We start from the raw sequence: 20,417 nt of genomic DNA on the forward strand, positions 1-20,417 counted from the left end.
CTGATACCTTGTTTAAAAATTCAATAATTTTTAATTGTTATCTCCAATATGTGTAATACTGGTTGAAAGGTTGTACTAACAATGAATGGTATTTTTTGAAATTTCCTTCTGTAATTTTAGACCCACCAACTTGCTGACAGTTAGTTTAGTATCTACCATGTGAGATTCCAATGTTTTTGAACAGAATAATGATCACAGCTTATGATGAGAAGCAAAGGCAAGATGATATAATTAAAGATTGTGTCTTCCATGTGTGGACAAATTCTCTTGGGCAAACATATTACACTTCAGAATTTTTTTTGTTCTTAAATGCACTGCCGCAACAGTACAAAACCTGAGTTGAAGGGGGGAAGATTTGCAGATAGTGTGTAGTTTTAGCTGGAGCAGATGGGAGAATAGGATCAGGTGGAGAAGTGGTTGAGGCTTGTTGTTTGCTTTGATATATGCTCCCGCAGTAGAATTGTCACCAAGGGAGCACATTGGAAGCAAACACCTTCAGCTGCAAGATTCAGCAACCAGCAGACAACAATCATTCAGGGCAAAACAGTTGAGAGCATGATGATAAATTGCTATAGTGCTTCTGAACGTAGGCCTACAAATTTGTGGGACTCCTTTTCAGAACTTTTATTTGTTATGCAAAGTGGAATTTGCATAGCAACTGTGTGTTTGCTTTCAGCATTTTCCAGAAATGGAGCAGACTTTGGTGTGCACAGATAAGGAGCAAGACTAAGGGGATACAGAGCTTGAATGATGCTCGTGAGAATAACTACTATTGCAAATCTCTGCAAATGAATATATGTGAGTTAGCATCTTGTAATGTTTATGATGGATCATGTGCTTATTTATTTTTATCATTGCAAACCATTAATCTTTGCTGATTGTTTAGTGGTGTCTTTGAAGATTTTGCAGTTTATAGTTTGGATGACTGCTGCTACTTTCTCTCACCCAATTATACATTGGTTGCAACAGATAAGGAAACCATTTGGTCCATTGTGTTTGTGCTGGCTAACTAGTCCAACCCATTTGTCCCCTGAAGCCCTGTAAATGCTTTTATTCCAACTTGGGTGCTTAACCCAATCCCTTTGAAAGTCCATTGTATCTACCTTCATCACACTGTCAGGAAGTGCCTTTCAAAACCTAATCACTTGCTGTGTAAGAATATTTTCTTTTTGTTCTTTGTTTGTGTTGGCATTTCTTTCAAATTGGTGTCCTGGTTCTGCACCATTCCATCAAAAGGCGCATCTTCCTCCATCTACTTTGTCCAGGCACCTCTTCTTTCAAATTTCACAATTCTGTGCATTAACCTTCATCTGCCATGTGTCTGCCAATTCTACGACACTGTGCATGTCCTCTTGAAGTTTGTCACTATCCTCTTTACAGTTCACAATGCTCTTAAGTTTTGTGTCATCAGCAGATTTTAAAATTGTGCTGTATATGCCCAAGTCCTATGTCCTTAATATGGATCATAAAAGGCTTTAATCCTAGTACCAACCCCTGGGAAACTGCTTATCTTTTATGTCATTCAGCAAATCCTATATCTGTTTTGCCACTATCGCTTTGCCGAAAAGACTGTTAAGTGGTGTTTTATCAAATGCCTTCTGGAAATCCATGTACACAACATCATCGACATTACCTTTATCAAAAGATGCAATCAAATTAACCAAACCTATTTTGTCTTTTACAAGTCAGTGTCTGCTATCCTTAATAAATCTATGTTTTTCCAAGATGTTATTAATTTTGTTCCAGATTTTTTTTTCTGTAAGTTTTCCCACTCCTGAAGTAAAACAATTATTATCGTACATCATCTTGAATAAGTGTGTAATGTAGCAATGTTGGATGGAGGTGAGGACAGCAGTACTCACTCAACCTTTTTCCTATTCAGTAATTCAGGTGCTTTGAATTCATTTGAATTTGAATTCAGTATTAGATTCATGTGAGTTTTTGCTGGAAGCAAAGGTTTTAACCTATTCTATATCTTAAGTCATGATGTGTATATTTGCAGCCTGTTGGATTATTTTGATTGTGTGATCCTTTTCACAAGCTCATTGTTTACATGTAAGAAGAGAAAGAGACAAAACAACGTAAATGGAGCTCAACATTAAAGGAATATTTATCAAGGGATACAAGGATCAAAGAATTTGAGGATCCTGAGAAGGGGAGGAGAGTAAGTGAAAAACTGCTTGTTTAGCACCATTGAACATTGGATATGCTTACAATGAAGTTTTTTTTCCCCAAGTATAGTCACAGTTATAAGGTAGAAAATACAACAGCACCTTTGCACAAAACAAATCCCAGGGCGATCAATCTGGAAACAACCAGATATGATGTTGTTTGAGGATTAATTATGAGATAGGACACTTGGGTAAACTCCCCAGTCTTCAAAATAGCAGAGAAACTAGGACAGGAAATTGCAGGATTTAGAGGCAAGGTGGATAAAAGAATAGCAGCTTGTGAAGGGGAATTCTTGGAAAAAGAGTCATTATTGACTGACCAGAAGGTATTGAGGCCATGGACTGATTTAGAAGTGAAGTACTTGTGATGGCAGACAGTTGATGGCGATTGAGCAGGGTAGGAAGGCAGGTCAAAACACTGTATGAATTATCATTAATGTATGATGGAAATGATAGGTATGCAAACAGGATATAGGAAAAGTTTAGTTGAAGCATTAAAAAAGTGGTGACGGGAAGATCTATACTGTGAAGGTAGAAAAAAGATTTTGTTGAGGAATGGACCTGAAAGAGGATGGAGACCTTAAACAATACACTAAGATCCTTTAATATTCGAGATATGTATATAGATTTGTAGCTCGGGTGCCGGTTGTCATAGGTGCGGATATGTTCACCAAGTTGGGAAGTTGATTTACAGATGTTTCGTCCTCTTGTCCAGGTGACATCTTCAGTGCTTTGGAGCCTCCTGTGAAGTGCTGCTGTACTGTGTCTTTTGGAATTTATTTGGTCCCTTTCCTGCTGCTTCCTGTTGCCGGGTTCTGGTTGTTCCTTGTAGTGGCCAGTATATTGGGTCTAGGTCTATATGCTTGTTGATGGAGTCCGTGGATGATCATAGGACAAGCCATGCAGAGCACAGCCAGAGAATGTCTGGAAGCATGGCACTTATCCATGGAGTCCATCAACAAGCACTAGACCTAGACCCAATATACCGGCCACGACAATAAACAACCGGAACTGGCAAGGGGAAACAGCCGGAATAGAACCAAGTAAATTCAAAAAGAGACAGTACAGCAGTGCTTCACAGGAGGATCCAAAGTACTGAAGATGTCACCCAGACGGGTTGAAAAATCTTCAAATCAACTTCCCAGCTCAGCAAACATACCACAACTACAACATCCCTTTATTGATTGCTCAGAAAAATCTGATTTTGAAGGAATTAGATTAGATTAAATTCTCTACAGTGTGGAAACAGGCCCTTCGGCCCAACCAGTCCACACTGACCCTCCGAAGAGTAACCCCACCCAGACCCATTTCCCCCTGTCTAATGCACCTAACACTATGGGCAATTTAGCATGGCCAATTCACCTGACCTGCGCATCTTTGTGACTGTGGGAGGAAACCGGAGCACCCAGAGGAAACCCACGTGGGGAGAATGTGCAAACTCCAAACAGACAGTTGCCCGAGGCTGGAGTTGAACCTGGGATCCTGGTGCTGTGAGGCAGCAGTGCTAGCAATGGTACCGCCATTGTTCAGCAGCTTTAGTTTTTAACCATTTATTGTTTACGTAATATGAATATATTTTTGACCTTAGTTAAGTGCAGGTTATTGCAATGGCAGCTATTTCAATTGCATCTGCGTCTGGCTCAAGATAACAATTGCTACATCAACCTGAAGGACAGTCCGACAAGATTAGTTTGAAGGAGTACACAGTACAAAGCTTGGTCGTATTTTTCTTTATAAATTTATTTTACATTCCATGTCAACTGTACAACATGAAACAAAGACAGAAGCTTTGTGCTATCTTGACAGTGTGACAGGTCTTGGCACGACTCACTTTGGTGCAGAGATATGATCCCATTGATGGCTGGTGTCCCATAATATATTGAGGCTTTTGTTCAGGTTTACTTTATGGGCTTTGGTGGCCAGTGAAAGCTGAAAAGCCTGAGAATTCACCACAGCCCAAAAAGATGATCCAGGGATATTGAGCAGACTCCTCTCCTCAGCATTGATTTTATTGCACCCTGGCCTGCTCCAATTGTCAACATGGAAATGACATAGGGCTGTCCCAAGAGATGGCTATGGTATATCCTGACATGGAGTGAAAATTGGGAAGGCAAGTTGATCCTGTTGCATCTCCAATTCCTGGCAGCAAGCTTTTAGAACATTGGTGTCCTTGCTGCAGAATGTTTACATGTTGCTCAGAGCTCAGCAGGTCAAATTGACGAAAGTTAAGGAAATAATATCTATTAAACATCCTTCAGTCACTATTTATATATTCAGTACTATTTGTACTCACAATTTTACTGTTACCTTAGTTCATAATTTTAGTTTATTCTTTCTCCACCTATTTTAAAATATCTTTCCTGTAAGGCTATACCTCTGCAAATTCATTTGTCTCCTTGGCATCTGGAAGTGAGTGAGGTTAGATGTCCTCTAATTTTTCGTTCACTCTGCCTCCTTGCCTTTCCTGGCTTAACAGAGATTGAGGAAAAGGAATACCTTTGCTAACTGAAAATTCGGTATTTAAAAATCGCTAATTGATCTGGATTTTAGTTGAAGTTAGCCTACGTGTTATCTGTGACGTGTTTCTTTTTCAAGTTATTAAGTTTTGCTTGACACTGAGAAATTTCAGCGGCTATAGTTATTGCATTGCTTGCCAAAAGATTTTTGGAAATTACAGGTTGGAACAAATACATTTTGAATGATAACTTTATTTTAACTTCAATTCGGATTAAGGTAATGGCCACTTGTATGAAAGCATTGAACAAACTGTCACTAACTTGTTTTGAAAACACAAATTTTCACATCCATAAATACATTTTTTTTCAGTTATGTTGTTCAGTCAACTACACTGTTTTTATTTTAATTCCATTTCACAAAGGTTGTTGATTTACATACTAAATAGAATAATTTGATATTTATGATGACAGCACCCTCGGTACTCCTATTTTAAAAACAATAGACTAATCAAAAGTATGGCCAAATGTTTTAAAGGACAAATGTGTCAACAGTGTACTCTTAGATCATGCATTTAGCTGATAAAAATGCCCTGAAGTGCTTCACAGGAGTGCACTCTGACAATAGTTTACAAAGTTGTCTTGATCCATTCGTTTTTTGACCTGTTTCTGGCCTATAGTTCCATTGGATATGTATTCACATCAACTGTAAGGGTCTTCCTTTGGGGTTTGTAGTAGATCCTGAGCATATAGTTGACAGTAGTTAATAGTATATAGATTTTGGCTTTCAGCATAGCATGGTTTATTCTAATCTCCTGTTTGATTTATTGTATTTTGCTGTTTTAAAAGTTATTTCAGTTAGAAAGATCTTGCATCTTACAAGATTATAACAAGATTACCAGATTGGTTTTCTCGGCAAGACAAAATATTCTTCTGGAGATATCTTGCGTGGTCTTGAGTAAGTTGTGTAAGTGGATGTACGGTTTGAAAAAAAATTAAAACTTACTTCCATATTTTTCATCTTAAAATCGTCTCATACAAGAAGAACTTTTTAAGTGAATACTTTATAAACCATTGTACTATTCCACCCCACCCCCACCCTTAACGTTACTTTTTGTTGGCAGGTTTGAATCACAACATTGGTATGTCAGCGGAGTGTACTGTCTCCTTGAACTGCACAGATATAGTGTGAATGTAACAATGTATAATCTATGATATGCTCACTAAACAATGCATAATTAGTTGTTTATCATTCATGTGAATATTTACAATAGATAAAACAAATCTTTATTCTTTTTAGGGGAGCACTGCTGGTTGAACTTGTGTGTGCATCCTGGTTATTGAGTCACTAATCTTCACTCTCTCATTCTGCTTACATCGAAAAGTATACTTTGTTAACATGAAAAATAATTGACACCATGATGCGGAAGAAGAATGGCATACCATGTAGATGTGGGATTAAGAGTTTGTCCATGCATCTGATGAAGGTTTGACAACTTGCAGTCTTGTTCGTTAACAACCACTGAATAATGTAAGCTGGTCCCATGTGGCAGAGACTAGAATTACATGCTACAATTGCTTATGCATGTTTTATCTTCAGCATTATCTAATATTACAGCTTCCCTGATGAGCATCGGTCTCTTCATCACACTGCTGCTGCTCATATCCCTCTGTGGATTTTGATTGCTTTTAATTTTTGTTTATCGTATCTATTGTATCAAAATGTGTCAGTAGACATTCAGACTGTTCCTAGCTTGCTACTGACAGTTACCAGCACTGGAGGGCTAAAGTACACTGAAGAAGTTCCAGCTACAGTACTTCAATGTAATGAACAGCGATGTAATGAAAAGACTACAATTTGCAAAATATTTCATTCAATATATGCTAAGTGTTGGATTGCACAAAACATCACATTATTTAAAGGAGCAACAAAAATAAGTAAACTAACCATACTGCATCTGATTTTACAATGTAAGTGGTTTCACAGTGACAGCAGCATTTGTGGTGCATGATTTGTGAGCATTTACTTTTCTTGTAAAAGACTCTTAGAACTGCGTTTTACAGTACAGTAAAGAAATTTTGCAAACTATAGCGATGACTGATATGCTACAGCTTCCTGCTGTACAGATCTCATCTTCAGGAAATGGCACTGTGGTCTGGTCAAGATCCTCAACTCCAACACTTCGCAGAAAGCGTTTCAAAATGAAACGTTGGAAGAATGTTCAGAGTGAGAAAGAACAAATGGTGAGCAACATTTACTGTGGCCCAATAACCAAAGAGTACCTACAGCTTCCTTCTATTGAGATTACTCCATCAAGTGACGAGGATACTCCTTGGTCTAACTGTTCCACGCCAAGTGCTTCTCCACGCCGCAAACGCTTCCTGTTGAAGAAATGGCTGAAGGTTCGTGAGAAAGGAGAAGCAAGTGAGACCAGGTAGATATTGAAAATAGTACTGAGAAATGAACGTTATAATATGAAGTGTTGTAATGTAGATTTCATCATAAAAATGCTAACTCCAAAAAAAAAGCCCGGTTAACTGCTAAGACACATAGCAATCAGAAAGCCTATCTACTTATGTAGTGATTACTAACTCTATCTTCAGTTAAAACAAAAGTAGACCCATGAGTTGAATACTGTTTATCATTTACTTGCTCTTACAAAGAAAATGTACTGAATTATAAAATGTGGCTTTGAGACCAAGTTACCAACATGTTTCTAGTTTTTGATACCCAAATCTCCTCATTATTCACCTGCATGTGTCTATGTCCTTGCAAGCAATAATCCAAAGCATTTACAGTGATGATGTGAAAAGTATATATCACTCCCTAATTAAACTGTGAGTAGAATTTTGTAGAAAGATTGTTGAAATTTACTACTAGAGACCACAACTGCAAACATTTTCAGACTTGTTGGAAAAGGAAACATTTTTACTTTACTTCTATCTTTCATACATATCCACTAATGACCATCCAGTTGCCCATAACCTCAGACTTACAATTAAGAGACAGAATATGTATTTGGAAAGGTGCAGGTTGGTTGGAGGGGTGGTTGCGATTGGGATTGATAAATTAGCAGATGAGAGGGTTGAACAAGAAGACTGAAATATGTAAAAAAAAAAAATTGAAAATCACACACTTCCATTTATTCATCATTGGTTCAATAACGTAGAAGGAGTCGAGCCTGGCTGCTTTGCTCATTGCATCATTTTATGTGGATTAAGATAGCCTCTAATTTAGTGCTGTCTGACTTGCACCATTTATAAAAATAATAAATCCTGAAAATTTAAAGTGATGTTTGCGCTGTACCATTTTCCATTTAAACTGCTTGGCTTAGATAAAAAGCTTTCAGAGGTGCATCTGGTTTGCACTGTCCACGTGGAAACATTTATTGTAATTACGAAAGCTGTTATCATGTTTTGGGCAGATGACTAATCAAAATGTTAAGTATAAAACTTATCAAACTACCCTTCATCCATATGAAATTAAGGTAGAAGTTAATTTTAGAAGCAAAATGATTTAATTTTCCTGCAAATTGTTTATAGAGCTTGGTCCATTATTCCATTATTGTTTAAATAACTGGCCAATTTCCATAGTAACCTGACAGCAGCTTACTATTGTCTGATTTGGTCCCAATAGTCTTGACAAAAGAAGAAATGAAGAATGTTAAAGTTTCTCTATTAGAGAGGTCAAGTGAACTATAAACTAATAAAGGTGAATTGTTTAGTGAGGAAAAAGTTAAGATGATCTGTGAATTTAAGGCACTGTACAATGCTATCAGAATTGTGATATTAGTACCATGATCTGGAGTACCATGTTCAGTTTGGGCACTGTATTTCAGAAGGGATATGCTGACCTTGAAGGAGATTAGAGTTGAATTTATTTATTTGAGTGACACGAAGGCTTAAAGGGTTATGTTCTGAAGAAAGGGTGTTTGCATTTTAGAGACCTATCAGCTTGTGTTCGATGGGTTTCAGAAGTTGGGGTGGTGTTTTATTTGATATGTTTAAATTAATAAAAATGTATAAAGGAAACCATTTCTTCTGGAGGTATCTTAAAATTAGAGTCAGCTCATTCATGAGTGAAATAATTAATTGCTACTTAAATGAAAATCTGAAATGTTTTCCTGGCCAACATATTTCCAAAACACCAGTGAATGCTCGACCAAATAAAATTGGCTAAAAGTATTAAAGGCATATAGATCAAGCCAGATCGGCCATAATCCAGCTAACAGAACAAGCTCCAAAAGCTTTGTTCATATTGTTCTTATTATAATAATTCCTGTACTTATATAATTCTTTGACAGGTTGATACAAATCTATTGAAGTAAGAGACAGAAAGCACTTTGATTTTGATAAGCGCTTTTCCACTTTGTATTGTGATTAAGATACCATGTTAAAAATAACTATAATTGTGCAGAACCTTTCAGTAGGCTGCTTCAAAGCAGTCATATGTTTTTGAGAAAGGGTTGCTATTTGGGTTATGTACTGAATATTTGTACTGTGACATGTCACATTCAGTGTGTTTTACTGTTGTACCGTAGCCCTGATTTCAGAGTTATCTATTAAATTATTTTTGTTAAAGAACTGTGACTTGAGGAAAATTATTGAATTTTGGAGAAATAGGAAGCTAAACATATTCCAGCCAGAGTGATACACCAAATATTCAGTGATGGAAAAGCAAATATGTTGCAACAGAGGATCAGAATTTCACAAGCATTCAAATCAATCCTTTTTTTTCATTTGTTACCCATAATTTCTACTTTTTTTCCTTTTTGTAATGTTCAATTACATAATAGTTTGTTTTGGCCTTTTCTGGAACTTCAAGACTGAAAATAATTGGTAGGTTCCAGCATTTGCGCTAATTTTTTTTAACACTGTTGTTCCAACTTTCCTCCATTTAGTTGAGTTTGGGTTCTGCCAAGGCCATTCAGCTCTTACCACATTACAGCCTTGGTCCAAACATGGACAAAGAGCTGAACTCCAAAGGTCAGTTGAGAGTGATTGCTGTTGACATGAGGGCAACATTTGATCAAACTCTCTGACATAGATTGGCAGCGGCGTAACATCTGCAAGATACGATGCAGTAACTTGCCAAAGCTCTTTTGACAGCACCTTCCAAATGTGCCACCTCTATAACTTCAAAGGACATGGGTAACAGTGACTTGGAGCATCACCATCTGCATGTTTTCCTGCACCCCAACACTATCCTGACTTGGAATTACATCACTGTTCCTCCTGTAACTCCCTGCCTGACAGTGTTGTGAATATTGTGACTATGCTTCCCTTTTAAAAAGGTTATTTCGCCCTTTTTTTCAAGAGGGGTCGTAAAGGCAGAGGTTCTGATATGTCTGAAATATCTACCTGAAGAGGCTTTAAAGTTTTTTTTTAAACACTTGTATAATGAAAGGAGAGTGGCCAGTTCTCCCAGTTCAGGGTTTGTTTTCTGGTTTGGTTTTATCCAGCAGTCTGTTTGAAGCTGCTGGTCAAAGAAAGCTGCTAGTTGGAAAAGTTTCCTGGATTCAACAGAGGTTTTCTGTCTGACATCTCTTCTGTAAGAACCTGTGTTTGAATTTAACTTTTTGTCAAGGGCATGTTGCAAGTATTTGGAACAGAATCATTAAGTTGCGATAGAGTCGATTCAATTTTCAGATAGGTTAAGTTATTCTAAATTCGGTTCTCTTTTGTTCGTGTTTCATTCAGTAATCTGTAAATAAATTCTGTTTTGTTTACAACTGAGTGATTGGGCCAGCTGCATCACTCCTGGAATATCCACCTTACACCTGTTTAAAACAACTAGATGTTAGGCTCCAGACTACTTTCTTGAAATGTTTTGATGGTGTCTGGCCTGGTCCATAACAGTATGCCCCTATTTCAAGAATTGCATTAGCTCAAGACGACAGTTCACTACCACCCTCTTCATGGCAATTATGCATGGGCAATATAAATTGACCTACCCAGCGAAGCCAATTTCGCATGAACAGTTCCTTTTAAAAGCCATCAGTTTTAGAAGTACATCATTTGCTTAACCGGTAAAATAAAACATTTCAGAAAATCTGAAAATGCTTGTCAGGAGTTTCTTCGCCTACAGCGTGAGGGTGGTAAAATCCACATGGGGAGGCGATGGCATGATGTTATTATTGCTGGACTGTTAATTTAGAGACCTGGGTTCGAATCCTGTCATGGCAAATGAATAATGTGAATTTTTTAAAAAAACCTGGGTTTAAGAGTCCAATGATGCCCATGAATCCATTGTCAATTGTTGGGAAAAAAACCCATGAGGCTCATTAATGTCCTTTGGGAAGGAATCTGCCATCTTTACCTGGTCTGGCCTAGATGTGGTTTACTGGTAACTGCTCTCCGGGCAATTAGCAATGGGCAATAACCAGCGATACCCTCATCCTGTGAATGACACAGAGCTTGTCGACAATGTTAACTGAATCCTGGACATCTGAGTGTGACTGGGAAAATCAACAAACAGTAAAATTCACAACTGGTCTTGGAGGAACTGTTTGGGTGAAGTTCACAGCACAGACGCAGATAAGTGTATTGTCTTTAAGTGTGACCTCCAGAAAGTCTGCAGCAGTGAGTAGAGTGGGTTCTTTCTTGATTATATGTTTTTTGAGATGAGTCTCTTGATGAAACTTAAAATATAAGCCATAACTATTAATTTAACCTGGAGCAGTGTTTTGTAAAGGAATAAGATGGTGTTATTTTCTGGGTCTGTAGATTATAAAGGAGCAAAAATAGCCTTTAGTAGAGTGATATGCGCTTCTTGTCAGATGTGGGAGTTTAAAGAGAGTTTAAGGGTTACTGCAGATTATATCTGCAATAAATGCTGTTGATTGTGAATCTTATCAGATCAAATGGATCGGTTGAAGAGACAGTTAGAAGCAATGAGGAATTTGCAACAGCAACAGTATGTGATGGATGGCAGTTATAGGAAGGGGGTAAAGTCTCAGATACAGTCACAAAGATGGGGTAACTCCTAGAAAGGTAAGAGAGGTAGGCAGCTAGTGCAGGAGTCTTCTGTGGCTATACCCATTTTAAACAAGTATGCTGTTTTGGAAAATGTAGGGGGTGATAGATTCTCAGAGGAACGTAGCATGAACAGCCAATGTTTCTGGTATTGAGACTGGCTCGAATGCAATGAGGGGTATGTCGGGTTCCAAGAGATCAATTGTGTTAGGGGACTCTCTAGTCTGAGGTACAGACAGACGTTTCTGTGGCCAGCAGCGAAAAATCTGAATAGTGTGTTGCTTTCCTGGTGCCAGGCTCAAGGATGTCTCAGTGAGGGTGCAGAAAGCTCTCAAGAGGGAGAGGGGCCAGCAAGAGGTCATTGTCCACATTGGAACCAATAACATAGGAAGGGAAAAGGTTGAGATTCTGAAGGGAGATTATAGAGAGTTAGGCAGGAATTTAAAAAGGAGGTCCTCGAGATTAGTAATATCTGGAATACTCCTGGTGCTACGAGCTAGTGAGGGCAGGAATAGGCGGATAGAGCAGATGAATGCATGGCTGAGGAGCTGGTGTGTGGGAGAAGGATTCACATTTTTGGATAATTGGAATCACTTTTGGGGTCGAAGTGACCTGTACAAGAAGGGCGGTTTACACATTAATTAGAAGGGGACTAATATACTGGCAGGGAGATTTGTTCGAGCTGCTTGGGAGGATTTAAACTAGTAAGTTTTGGGGGGAGGTGGGGGTAACCCAGGGAGACAGTGAAGAAAGAGATCAATCTGAGACTGGTAAAGTTGAGAACAGAAGCGAGTCAAACAGTCAGGGACAAGGTAGGACTAATAAATTAAACTGCATTTATTTCAATGCAAGAGGCCGAACAGGGAAGGCAGATGAACTCAGGGCATGGTTAGGAACATGGGACTGGGTTTTTGTAGCAATTACAGAGACATGGCTCAGGGATGGGTAGGACTGGCAGCTTAATGTTCCAGGATGTAAATGCTACAGGAAGGATAGAAAGGGAGGCAAGAGAGGAGGGGGAGCGGCATTTTTGACAAGGGGTAGCATTACAGCTGTGCTGAGGGAGGATATTCCTAGAAATACATCCAGGGAAGTTATTTGGGTAGAACTGAGAAATAAGTAAGGGATGATCACCTTATTGGGACTGTATTATAGAACCCTCCAATAGTCAGAGGGAAATTGAGAAACAAACTTGTAAGGAGATCTCAGCTATCTGTAAGAATAATAGGGTGGTTACGGTAGGGGATTTTAACTTTCCAGACATCGCCTGGGACTGCCATAGTGTTAAGGATTTAGATGGAGAGGACTTTGTTAAGTGTGTACAAGAAAATGTTTTGATTAAGTATGTTGATGTACCTATTCGAGAAGGTGCAAAACTTGATCTACTCTTGGGAAATAAGGCAGGGCAGGTGACTGAGGTGTCAGTGGGGGAGCACTTTGGGGCCAGCGACATAATTTCATTAGATTTGAAATAGTGATGGAAAAGGATAGACCAGGTCTAAAAGTTTTAGTTCTAAATTGGTGATAGGCCAATTTTTACGGTATTAGGCAAGAACTTTCAAAAGCTGATTGGGGACAGATGTTCGCAGGTAAAGGATGGCTGGAAAATGGGAAGCCTTCAGAAATGAGATAACGAGAATCCATAGAATTTATATTCCTGTCAGGGTGAAAGGAAAGGCTGGTAGGTATAGGGAATGCTGGATGACTGAAGAAATTGAGGGTTTGGTTAAGAAAAAGAAGGAAGCATATGTAAGGTATAGACAGAATAGATCGCGTGAATCCTTAGAAAAGTAAAAAGGCAGTGGGAGTATACTTAAGAGGGAAATCAGGAGGGCAAAAAGGGGACATTAGCTTTGGCAAATAGAATTAAGGAGAATCTAAAGGGTTTTTACAAATACATTAAGTGGAAAAGGGTAACTGGGGAGAGCATAGGGCCCCTCAACGATCAGCAAGGTGGTCCTTGTGTGGAGCCGCACAAAATGGGGGAATACTAAACAAGTATTTTGCATCAGTATTTACTGTGGAAAAGGATATGCAAGATATAGAAAGTAATGAAATAGATGGTGACACCTTGCAAAATGTCCATATTACAGAGGAAGAATTGCTGGATGTCTTGAAATGCATAAAGATCATAAGACCATAAAGGTGGATAAATCTCCAGAACATGATCAGGTGTACCCTAGAACCCTGTGGGAAGCTAGGGAAGTGATGCTGGGCCTCTTGCTGAGATATTTGTATCATTGATAGTCACAGGTGAGGTGCCGGAAGACTGGAGGTTGGCTAACGTGGTGCCACTCTTTAAGAAGGGTAGTAAGGACAAGCCAGGGAACTATAGACCAGTGAGCCTGACGTCGGTAGTGGGCAAGCTTTTGTGCTTCTTCCTTTCCTGGTGGCTGCAAATACCTGGAGTGGAGTAGATAAAGAATTAGTTGGTGAAGAAGCACAGTCTGGCCAATGCCTGGCACTTCTTGTATATCTTACAACAAAAGACATCAGGCTTCTTGTGATACTCCTGTCTCCCCATCAGTGAAGGAACAGTCATGGCCTTCCTGTACCAGGTCTATGGCCTGCTCTTCATATAGGATTAGGATTCGCAGATCTGAAACCCCTCTCCTGGTCTGGGCCTTGGGAATCTTATTCTGCAAGCAAATAAACAGGATTAAGGTTGCACAGTGGCTCAGTGGTTAGCACTGCAGCCTCACAGCACCAAGGACCCAGGTTTGATGCCATCCCGGGCAACTATCCATGTGAAGTTTGCACGTTCTTCCTGTGTCTGTGTTGGTTTCCTCAAGGTGCTCCAGTTTCTCCCACAATCCAAAGATATGCAGGTTAGATGGATTAGCCATGCTAAATTGCCCATAGTATCCAGGGATGTACAGGCTAGGTGAGTTAGCCACAGGAAATGCAGGGTTAGAGGGATAGGATAGGGTCAGGAATGGATCTGGGTCGGGAAAGGATCTGGGTGGGATGCTCTCGGGTTAAAGATGCCCTCCAACGCATCTCATCCACATCCCGACCTCCGCCCTCAGACCCAACCCCTCCAACCGCCACAAGGACAGAACGCCCCTGGTGCTCACCTTCCACCCTACCAACCTTCGCATAAACCAAATCATCCGCCGACATTTCCGCCACCTCCAAAAAGACCCCACCACCAGGGATATATTTCCTTCCCCACCCCTTTCCGCCTTCCGCAAAGACCGTTCCTCCATGACTACCTGGTCAGGTCCACGCGCCCCTACAACCCACCCTCCCATCCTGGCACTTTCCCCTGCCACCGCAGGAACTGTAAAACCTGCGCCCACACCTCCTCCCTCACCTCTATCCAAGGCCTTAAAGGAGCCTTCCACATACACCAAAGTTTTACTTGCACATCCACTAATATCATTTATTGTATCTGTTGCTCCCGATGCAGGCTCCTCTACATTGGGGAGACTGGGCGCCTCCTAGCAGAGCACTTTAGGGAACATCTCCGGGACACCCGCACCAATCAACCACACCGCCCCGTGGCCCAACATTTCAACTCCCCCTCCCACTCTGCCGAGGACATGGAGGTCCTGGGCCTCCTTCACCACCGCTCCCTCACCACCAGATGCCTGGAGGAAGAACGCCTCATCTTCTGCCTCAGAACACTTCAACCCCAGGGCATAAATGTGGACTTCAACAGTTTCCTCATTTCCCCTTCTCCCATTTCACCCTCGTTCCAAACTTACAGCTCAGCACTGTCCTCATGACTTGTCCAGACTTGTCCTACCTGCCTATCTCCTTTTCCACCTATCCACTCCACCCTCTCCTCCCTGACCTATAACCTTAATCCCCTCCCCCACTCACCCATTGTACTCTATGCTACTTTCTCCCCACCCCCACCCTCCTCTAGCTTATCTCTCCACGCTTCAGGCTTACTGCCTTTATTCCTGACGAAGGGCTTTTGCCCGAAACGTCGATTTTGCTGCTCCTTGGATGCTGCCTGAACTGCTGTGCTCTTCCAGCATCACTAATCCAGAATCTGGTTTCCAGCATCTGCAATCAATGTTTTTACCTCTTATATTAATGCTAAGGTCCTAGAGAGTGCTGCTGAACAAAGTGACCTTGGAGTGCAAGTTCATAGCTGACTGAAAGTGGAATCGTAAGTGGATAGGACAGTGAAGAAGGCATTTGGTATGCTTTCTTTTATGGGTCAGAGTATTGAATACAGGAGTTGGGAGGCCATGTTGCAGCTGTTGCACATTGGTTCGGCCACTGTTGGAATATTGCATGTGATTCTGGTCTCCTTCCTATCAGAAAGATGTTGTCAAACTTGACAGGGTTCAGAAAAGATTTACAAGAATGTTGCCAGGATTGGATGATTTGAACTATGGGGATAGGCTCAACAGGCTGGGGCTGTTTTCCCTGGAGCGTCGGAGCCTGAGGGGTGGCCTTATAGAGGTTGACAAAATTATTATGAGCATGGATAGGATAAATAGACAAAGTCTTTTCCCTGTTGTGGGGGAGTCCGGAACTCGAGGGCAAAGTTTTAAGGTTAGAGGGGAAAGACATAAAAGGGACCTAAGGGGCAACTTTTTCACGCAGAGGGTGGTACGTGTGTGGAATGAGCTGCCAGAGGAAGTGGTGGAGGCTGGTACAATTGCAACATTTAAAAGGCATTTGGATGGGTATATGAATAGGAAGGGTTTGGAGGAATATGGGCTGGGTGCTATCACGTGGGACTCGATTGGGTTGGGATATCTGGTTGGCATGGTCGGGTTGAACCGAAGGATCTGTTTCCATGCTGTACATCTCTATGACTCTAAATTGCTCTTTCCGTTGTAATTATTCAATTTCCAGTTTGACCCAGTTATGTTTTACACCTTCCCATTTTTTCATTTCTGTTCTGAAGGGTTGGTTTCATGTTGTGAGTACGTGCTGCATTGGTACCTTACCTATGTAAACATTCTTCATGTTTAATCGATATTTGCTGCAGCAGTGTTTAATTTTAGGGTATCACAGAAGTATTTCCAGTACTCTTAATAAATTTCACTGAGCTACTGCACCATATCTATTTTATTCCTAACCACCTACGCCCACTTAAACTCAGGGCACTGTGACCATTTGTAAAACTTTTGTCTTGTGTTTTCATTAGGAAGTTGCACCAAATGGTGGATTGACCTTGGTAACTCTGTACCTCTTTAGTTCATTTTCATTTGGCAACTGCGCCTCATTGCTTGGTTTAATGTGTGTAGCATTGAAAATCAATCCATGCATCTATCTCATGATCAAGAGTCGAATCTTATAGGGCTCTGCACAACACTGGCTTTGTTCATATTTGTGGCACGATCAGTCCAGATGTTGTAGGACTCTCTCACTGTAAGCCTACCTGCATGCTCAAAGCATCCCTGCCGTGGATTTTCTTGCTTTTTGTGTGCTTTGCACCATCATCCAAAGATATCAGGGTCATGTTATTCCTGTCTTGCCTTGGTGTTTATTGCAGACATAATGGAAAAAAAAATTGTCATGCTTGTCTGCAGGCCTCAGTCAAACCAAAGAGGAATGCCTTCAGTAAGGAGTCACAGGAAGAGTCACACTGCTCTAATACTAGTCCAGAGGTTTGGAAATGGTCAGTCATTCACTTAGAGCAATCAGAGTCATGATTCTCCCTGTATAAGAGGTGAGGAGCTGAATATCAGGCAGCCAATCATCTGACTTCAGTTTCTCTGCCCTCGTGGGCCTGTTTTCCTCCTGGGACTGGGAGAGAGGCATGTATACATGGGTGGCATTCCTGTTAGTTATGGTGTAAGTGGGAAGGTGTCCAGAGTGAGTGATTAGTTAGCACAGAGGACATTCAGGGTTCGTGGTGTTGGAAGTTGGGGTGGGTGATGGCTAGTGGAGAAGATGTTGCAGGCATTAATGAGAGCGGTACAGCTTGACCCTTGATTGGAGATGAATTTTATTCCAGAGATTGAATGTGTGGTTTCAGAGAGGTGGTGGCACCTATGCTGGTAGACCAGAGAAGGTCATTGACCTTTTTCCTACATTGCTGTGCATTCCTTCAGATTGGTGCGACTGTTTTAACCTGGTTGGTGACTTTGGTACAGCTTAACATGTTCTGGTGCCATGACTTTTGCACCAAAGCAAATTGTTAACCCTGGGGGAAAAAGGCTGTATTTATTTTTTGGAAGTAGATTTCTGAAAGATTGTCTGCACATGATCACAGTTTAGCATTGTTTCTATATATTGATTACTTTGCAGCAAAAGTGGTGTTCATTAGCTGCTTTCTATTTCTTATGACATGTTCTAATTACTGAATATAAGATGATAACTGAAAGTAAATCATTTCAGAATTCATGATTGACAACTTGCTTCCAGTTATGTACACCATTTTGTGACGAAGTGTTTTTTCTTCCACAGGTTACAAGAAAATTACAGCTTTGCTGTCATTTAGCTGGTACTTTGACACAGTGTGCTGCTAACTTTATCTTACTTCCAAATGCTGGCACTAGGTATACTGTAAATGTGAAAACAAAATAACTACTCTGATCTTTTAAAAGATTTTTATAGCTAATCATATGGTCCAACAAGTCGCAATACTGCAGTTTATATTGATAATGTAGTGCTGACAACAAAGAAAACAAAACACCTCATAAATACTTTAATTAATTAGAGACTCAATACTCTCTCTCAAGGTATCTATGATCCCTTTGGCTCCCTATTCCATTATACAGTTTAATAACATCTTTGTTGAATAAGCAATAAAAGTTGTAAACAAAGCAAACCAATGGAGAGGGAAGAAGAGGCTAGATCTGGGTTTTTGGTGAAGGAAGAAGGAGCTAGATTCAAGCTTCCCGTACATACTTTGGCAATTGATTTATTACTTATGAATTTTCAGTGAAGCTATTTATGGTTTTCTTAAAGAATTAACAAGCAAATTTCTAGAATAAGCAGCATCAGATGTTCCTTACAGATGCAATATCTTGAAAACTGTCAGTATTTCACAGCAAATATGAATTGTTTTGAACTTCTTCCTTCCATACAATTGCATGTCTATCGTGTCAGCCATCAAATACCCATCAACTACTTGAATGCTTTGTCACTTGCTTTTAGAATTTATTTTATATCTCTATGTTGAATTACCTTTTACTTGGATTCTACGATCAACTCACACGTTTCTTCTACTTTGTTATAGGTTGGCAAATATCTAAGATCAATTGGAAATGTAATAAATAGTAAAACAATATTTGGCGGAAGTGTGGGGACATGTATCTTAACTGTGTACCGCTCCTTAATTCAGATATGTTGCCTCGATTTTTGAACCTCTCATTGTTGTGAGGGGGGGAATGAGTCTGATAAATTGTGGATTGCTAGTTTGATCCACTTAATCCATGTTATACATTTGAAATCATTATTTTAATATCTGTTATTTCATAACTTATTGTGGCCAACAGTGTGATGCATCTCAAAATGGTAATCAAATAACAAATCAGGGCCTGGATCTTGTTCCTGGTACCAGAGCATCATCTTGACTTGATGCAATTGGTTCATCACTGGAAATCTTTTGTAGCTTCCTGAATGGTGGATTGATATTTAACCTCGAGAGTACCAGAAAAGATAGCGAGAGAGTGTTCTTTTATTTTAGAACAAATTGGGGTCATCTTTACATTTTGAACACATAGGCAGTTCTAGCTCAAGTTGCACTGAAAGCAACACCTGTTTTGAAATTTTTTTTTTCCCCTTGTGTAATACTGAGTACAAAATCAGGCATGAATCAGCACTATCAGTGATTAAATAGGTAATTTAAAAAAATATTCAAATATATTCCTTGATGCATTTAAGTTGTAGTTGGAAATTTGATTAAATGCAAATAAAAATGGATTTATCACAGAAAATAATGTAATTCCACCGTCTCGAGAAGTGTGATTTTAAATGACTGAAAGTGACTTTTTGAAATATTATAAAGCTATTTTTCTAGTATTGGATGACAGCAGTCAGACAGCAGTAAATTTAAAGAAACGCTTGAAATATTTCAGAACATACTTCTTCATGTCCTTACGTTCAAAAGATCTAGAGTCATATTTGGAAGTCCTGAAGAACTTGTAAATTAGCACAGATAGTAGCAAATCAAGTTCTTTGTTTGGAGCCTGCTTCTAGTGCTGTTTCTTAAAACTAGCATTATATATCACAAAAACTCCAGTTGCATTAAATGTAATTTGTGTTTAACGTTCAGCAATTTTTGTGATAAGAGTATAAATAATTACAATTTTATATATTACCATAAAAAGACCGTAAGAAGTTGGAAGAGGAGGAAACCAATCGGCCCCTCAAGCTTGCTCTGCCATTCAATAGGATCCAACATTCTTCACCTCCACTTTCTTGTCCTTTGCCTGTAACCCTCGAATCCTCTATTGATCAAGAATCTATCTCAGCCTTTTAAATGTACATAAGGACTCTACCTCCACCAGTCTCTGTGGCGAGGAGTTCTAAAGACTCATAACCCTCTGTGAGAAGAAATTCCTCCTCATGTCACTCTTAAATTGGATGCCCCTTTATTCTGCAACTACGCCCTCTGGTCTGACTCTTAAGGAGAAACATCCTCTCAGCATTTACTCTGTCAAGTCGATATGTTTCAAGGAGATCATATCGCATTCTTCTTAACTCCACTGAATATAGCCTCAACCTCTTTAACTTTGATCAGATGCTAATCCCTCTGTACCAGGGATCAACCTAGTGAACCTTTTCTTACCTGCCCCCATGAAATGATATCTTTTCTTGTACTTATTTATGTATTAGCATAATACCCACAACCAGCTCATCCCACTTTTCAGTGTAAACGAGGTAGTGTACAATTTTT

General features: G+C 39.8%; 1 protein-coding gene across 5 annotated transcripts in view; it reads left to right on the forward strand.

The window, feature by feature from the left end:
- LOC122540691 (protein Aster-B-like) overlaps positions 1-20,417 on the forward strand; it is a 640,121-nt gene that overhangs the window by 231,334 nt on the left and 388,370 nt on the right. For 3 of the 5 annotated variants that reach the window (XM_043676776.1, XM_043676777.1, XM_043676785.1), the window contains exon 2: positions 5,925-7,059. The exons of the other annotated variants lie outside the window; for them this stretch is intronic. In XM_043676776.1, coding sequence (XP_043532711.1) covers positions 6,719-7,059 — 341 coding nt within the window. In that variant the 5' untranslated portion in view covers positions 5,925-6,718. The remainder of the gene's footprint in view (positions 1-5,924; positions 7,060-20,417) is intronic. 5 annotated transcript variants of the gene reach the window in all.

Source organism: Chiloscyllium plagiosum, chromosome 35 (genome assembly GCF_004010195.1).
Source record: "Chiloscyllium plagiosum isolate BGI_BamShark_2017 chromosome 35, ASM401019v2, whole genome shotgun sequence".
Classification (NCBI taxonomy): domain Eukaryota; kingdom Metazoa; phylum Chordata; class Chondrichthyes; order Orectolobiformes; family Hemiscylliidae; genus Chiloscyllium; species Chiloscyllium plagiosum.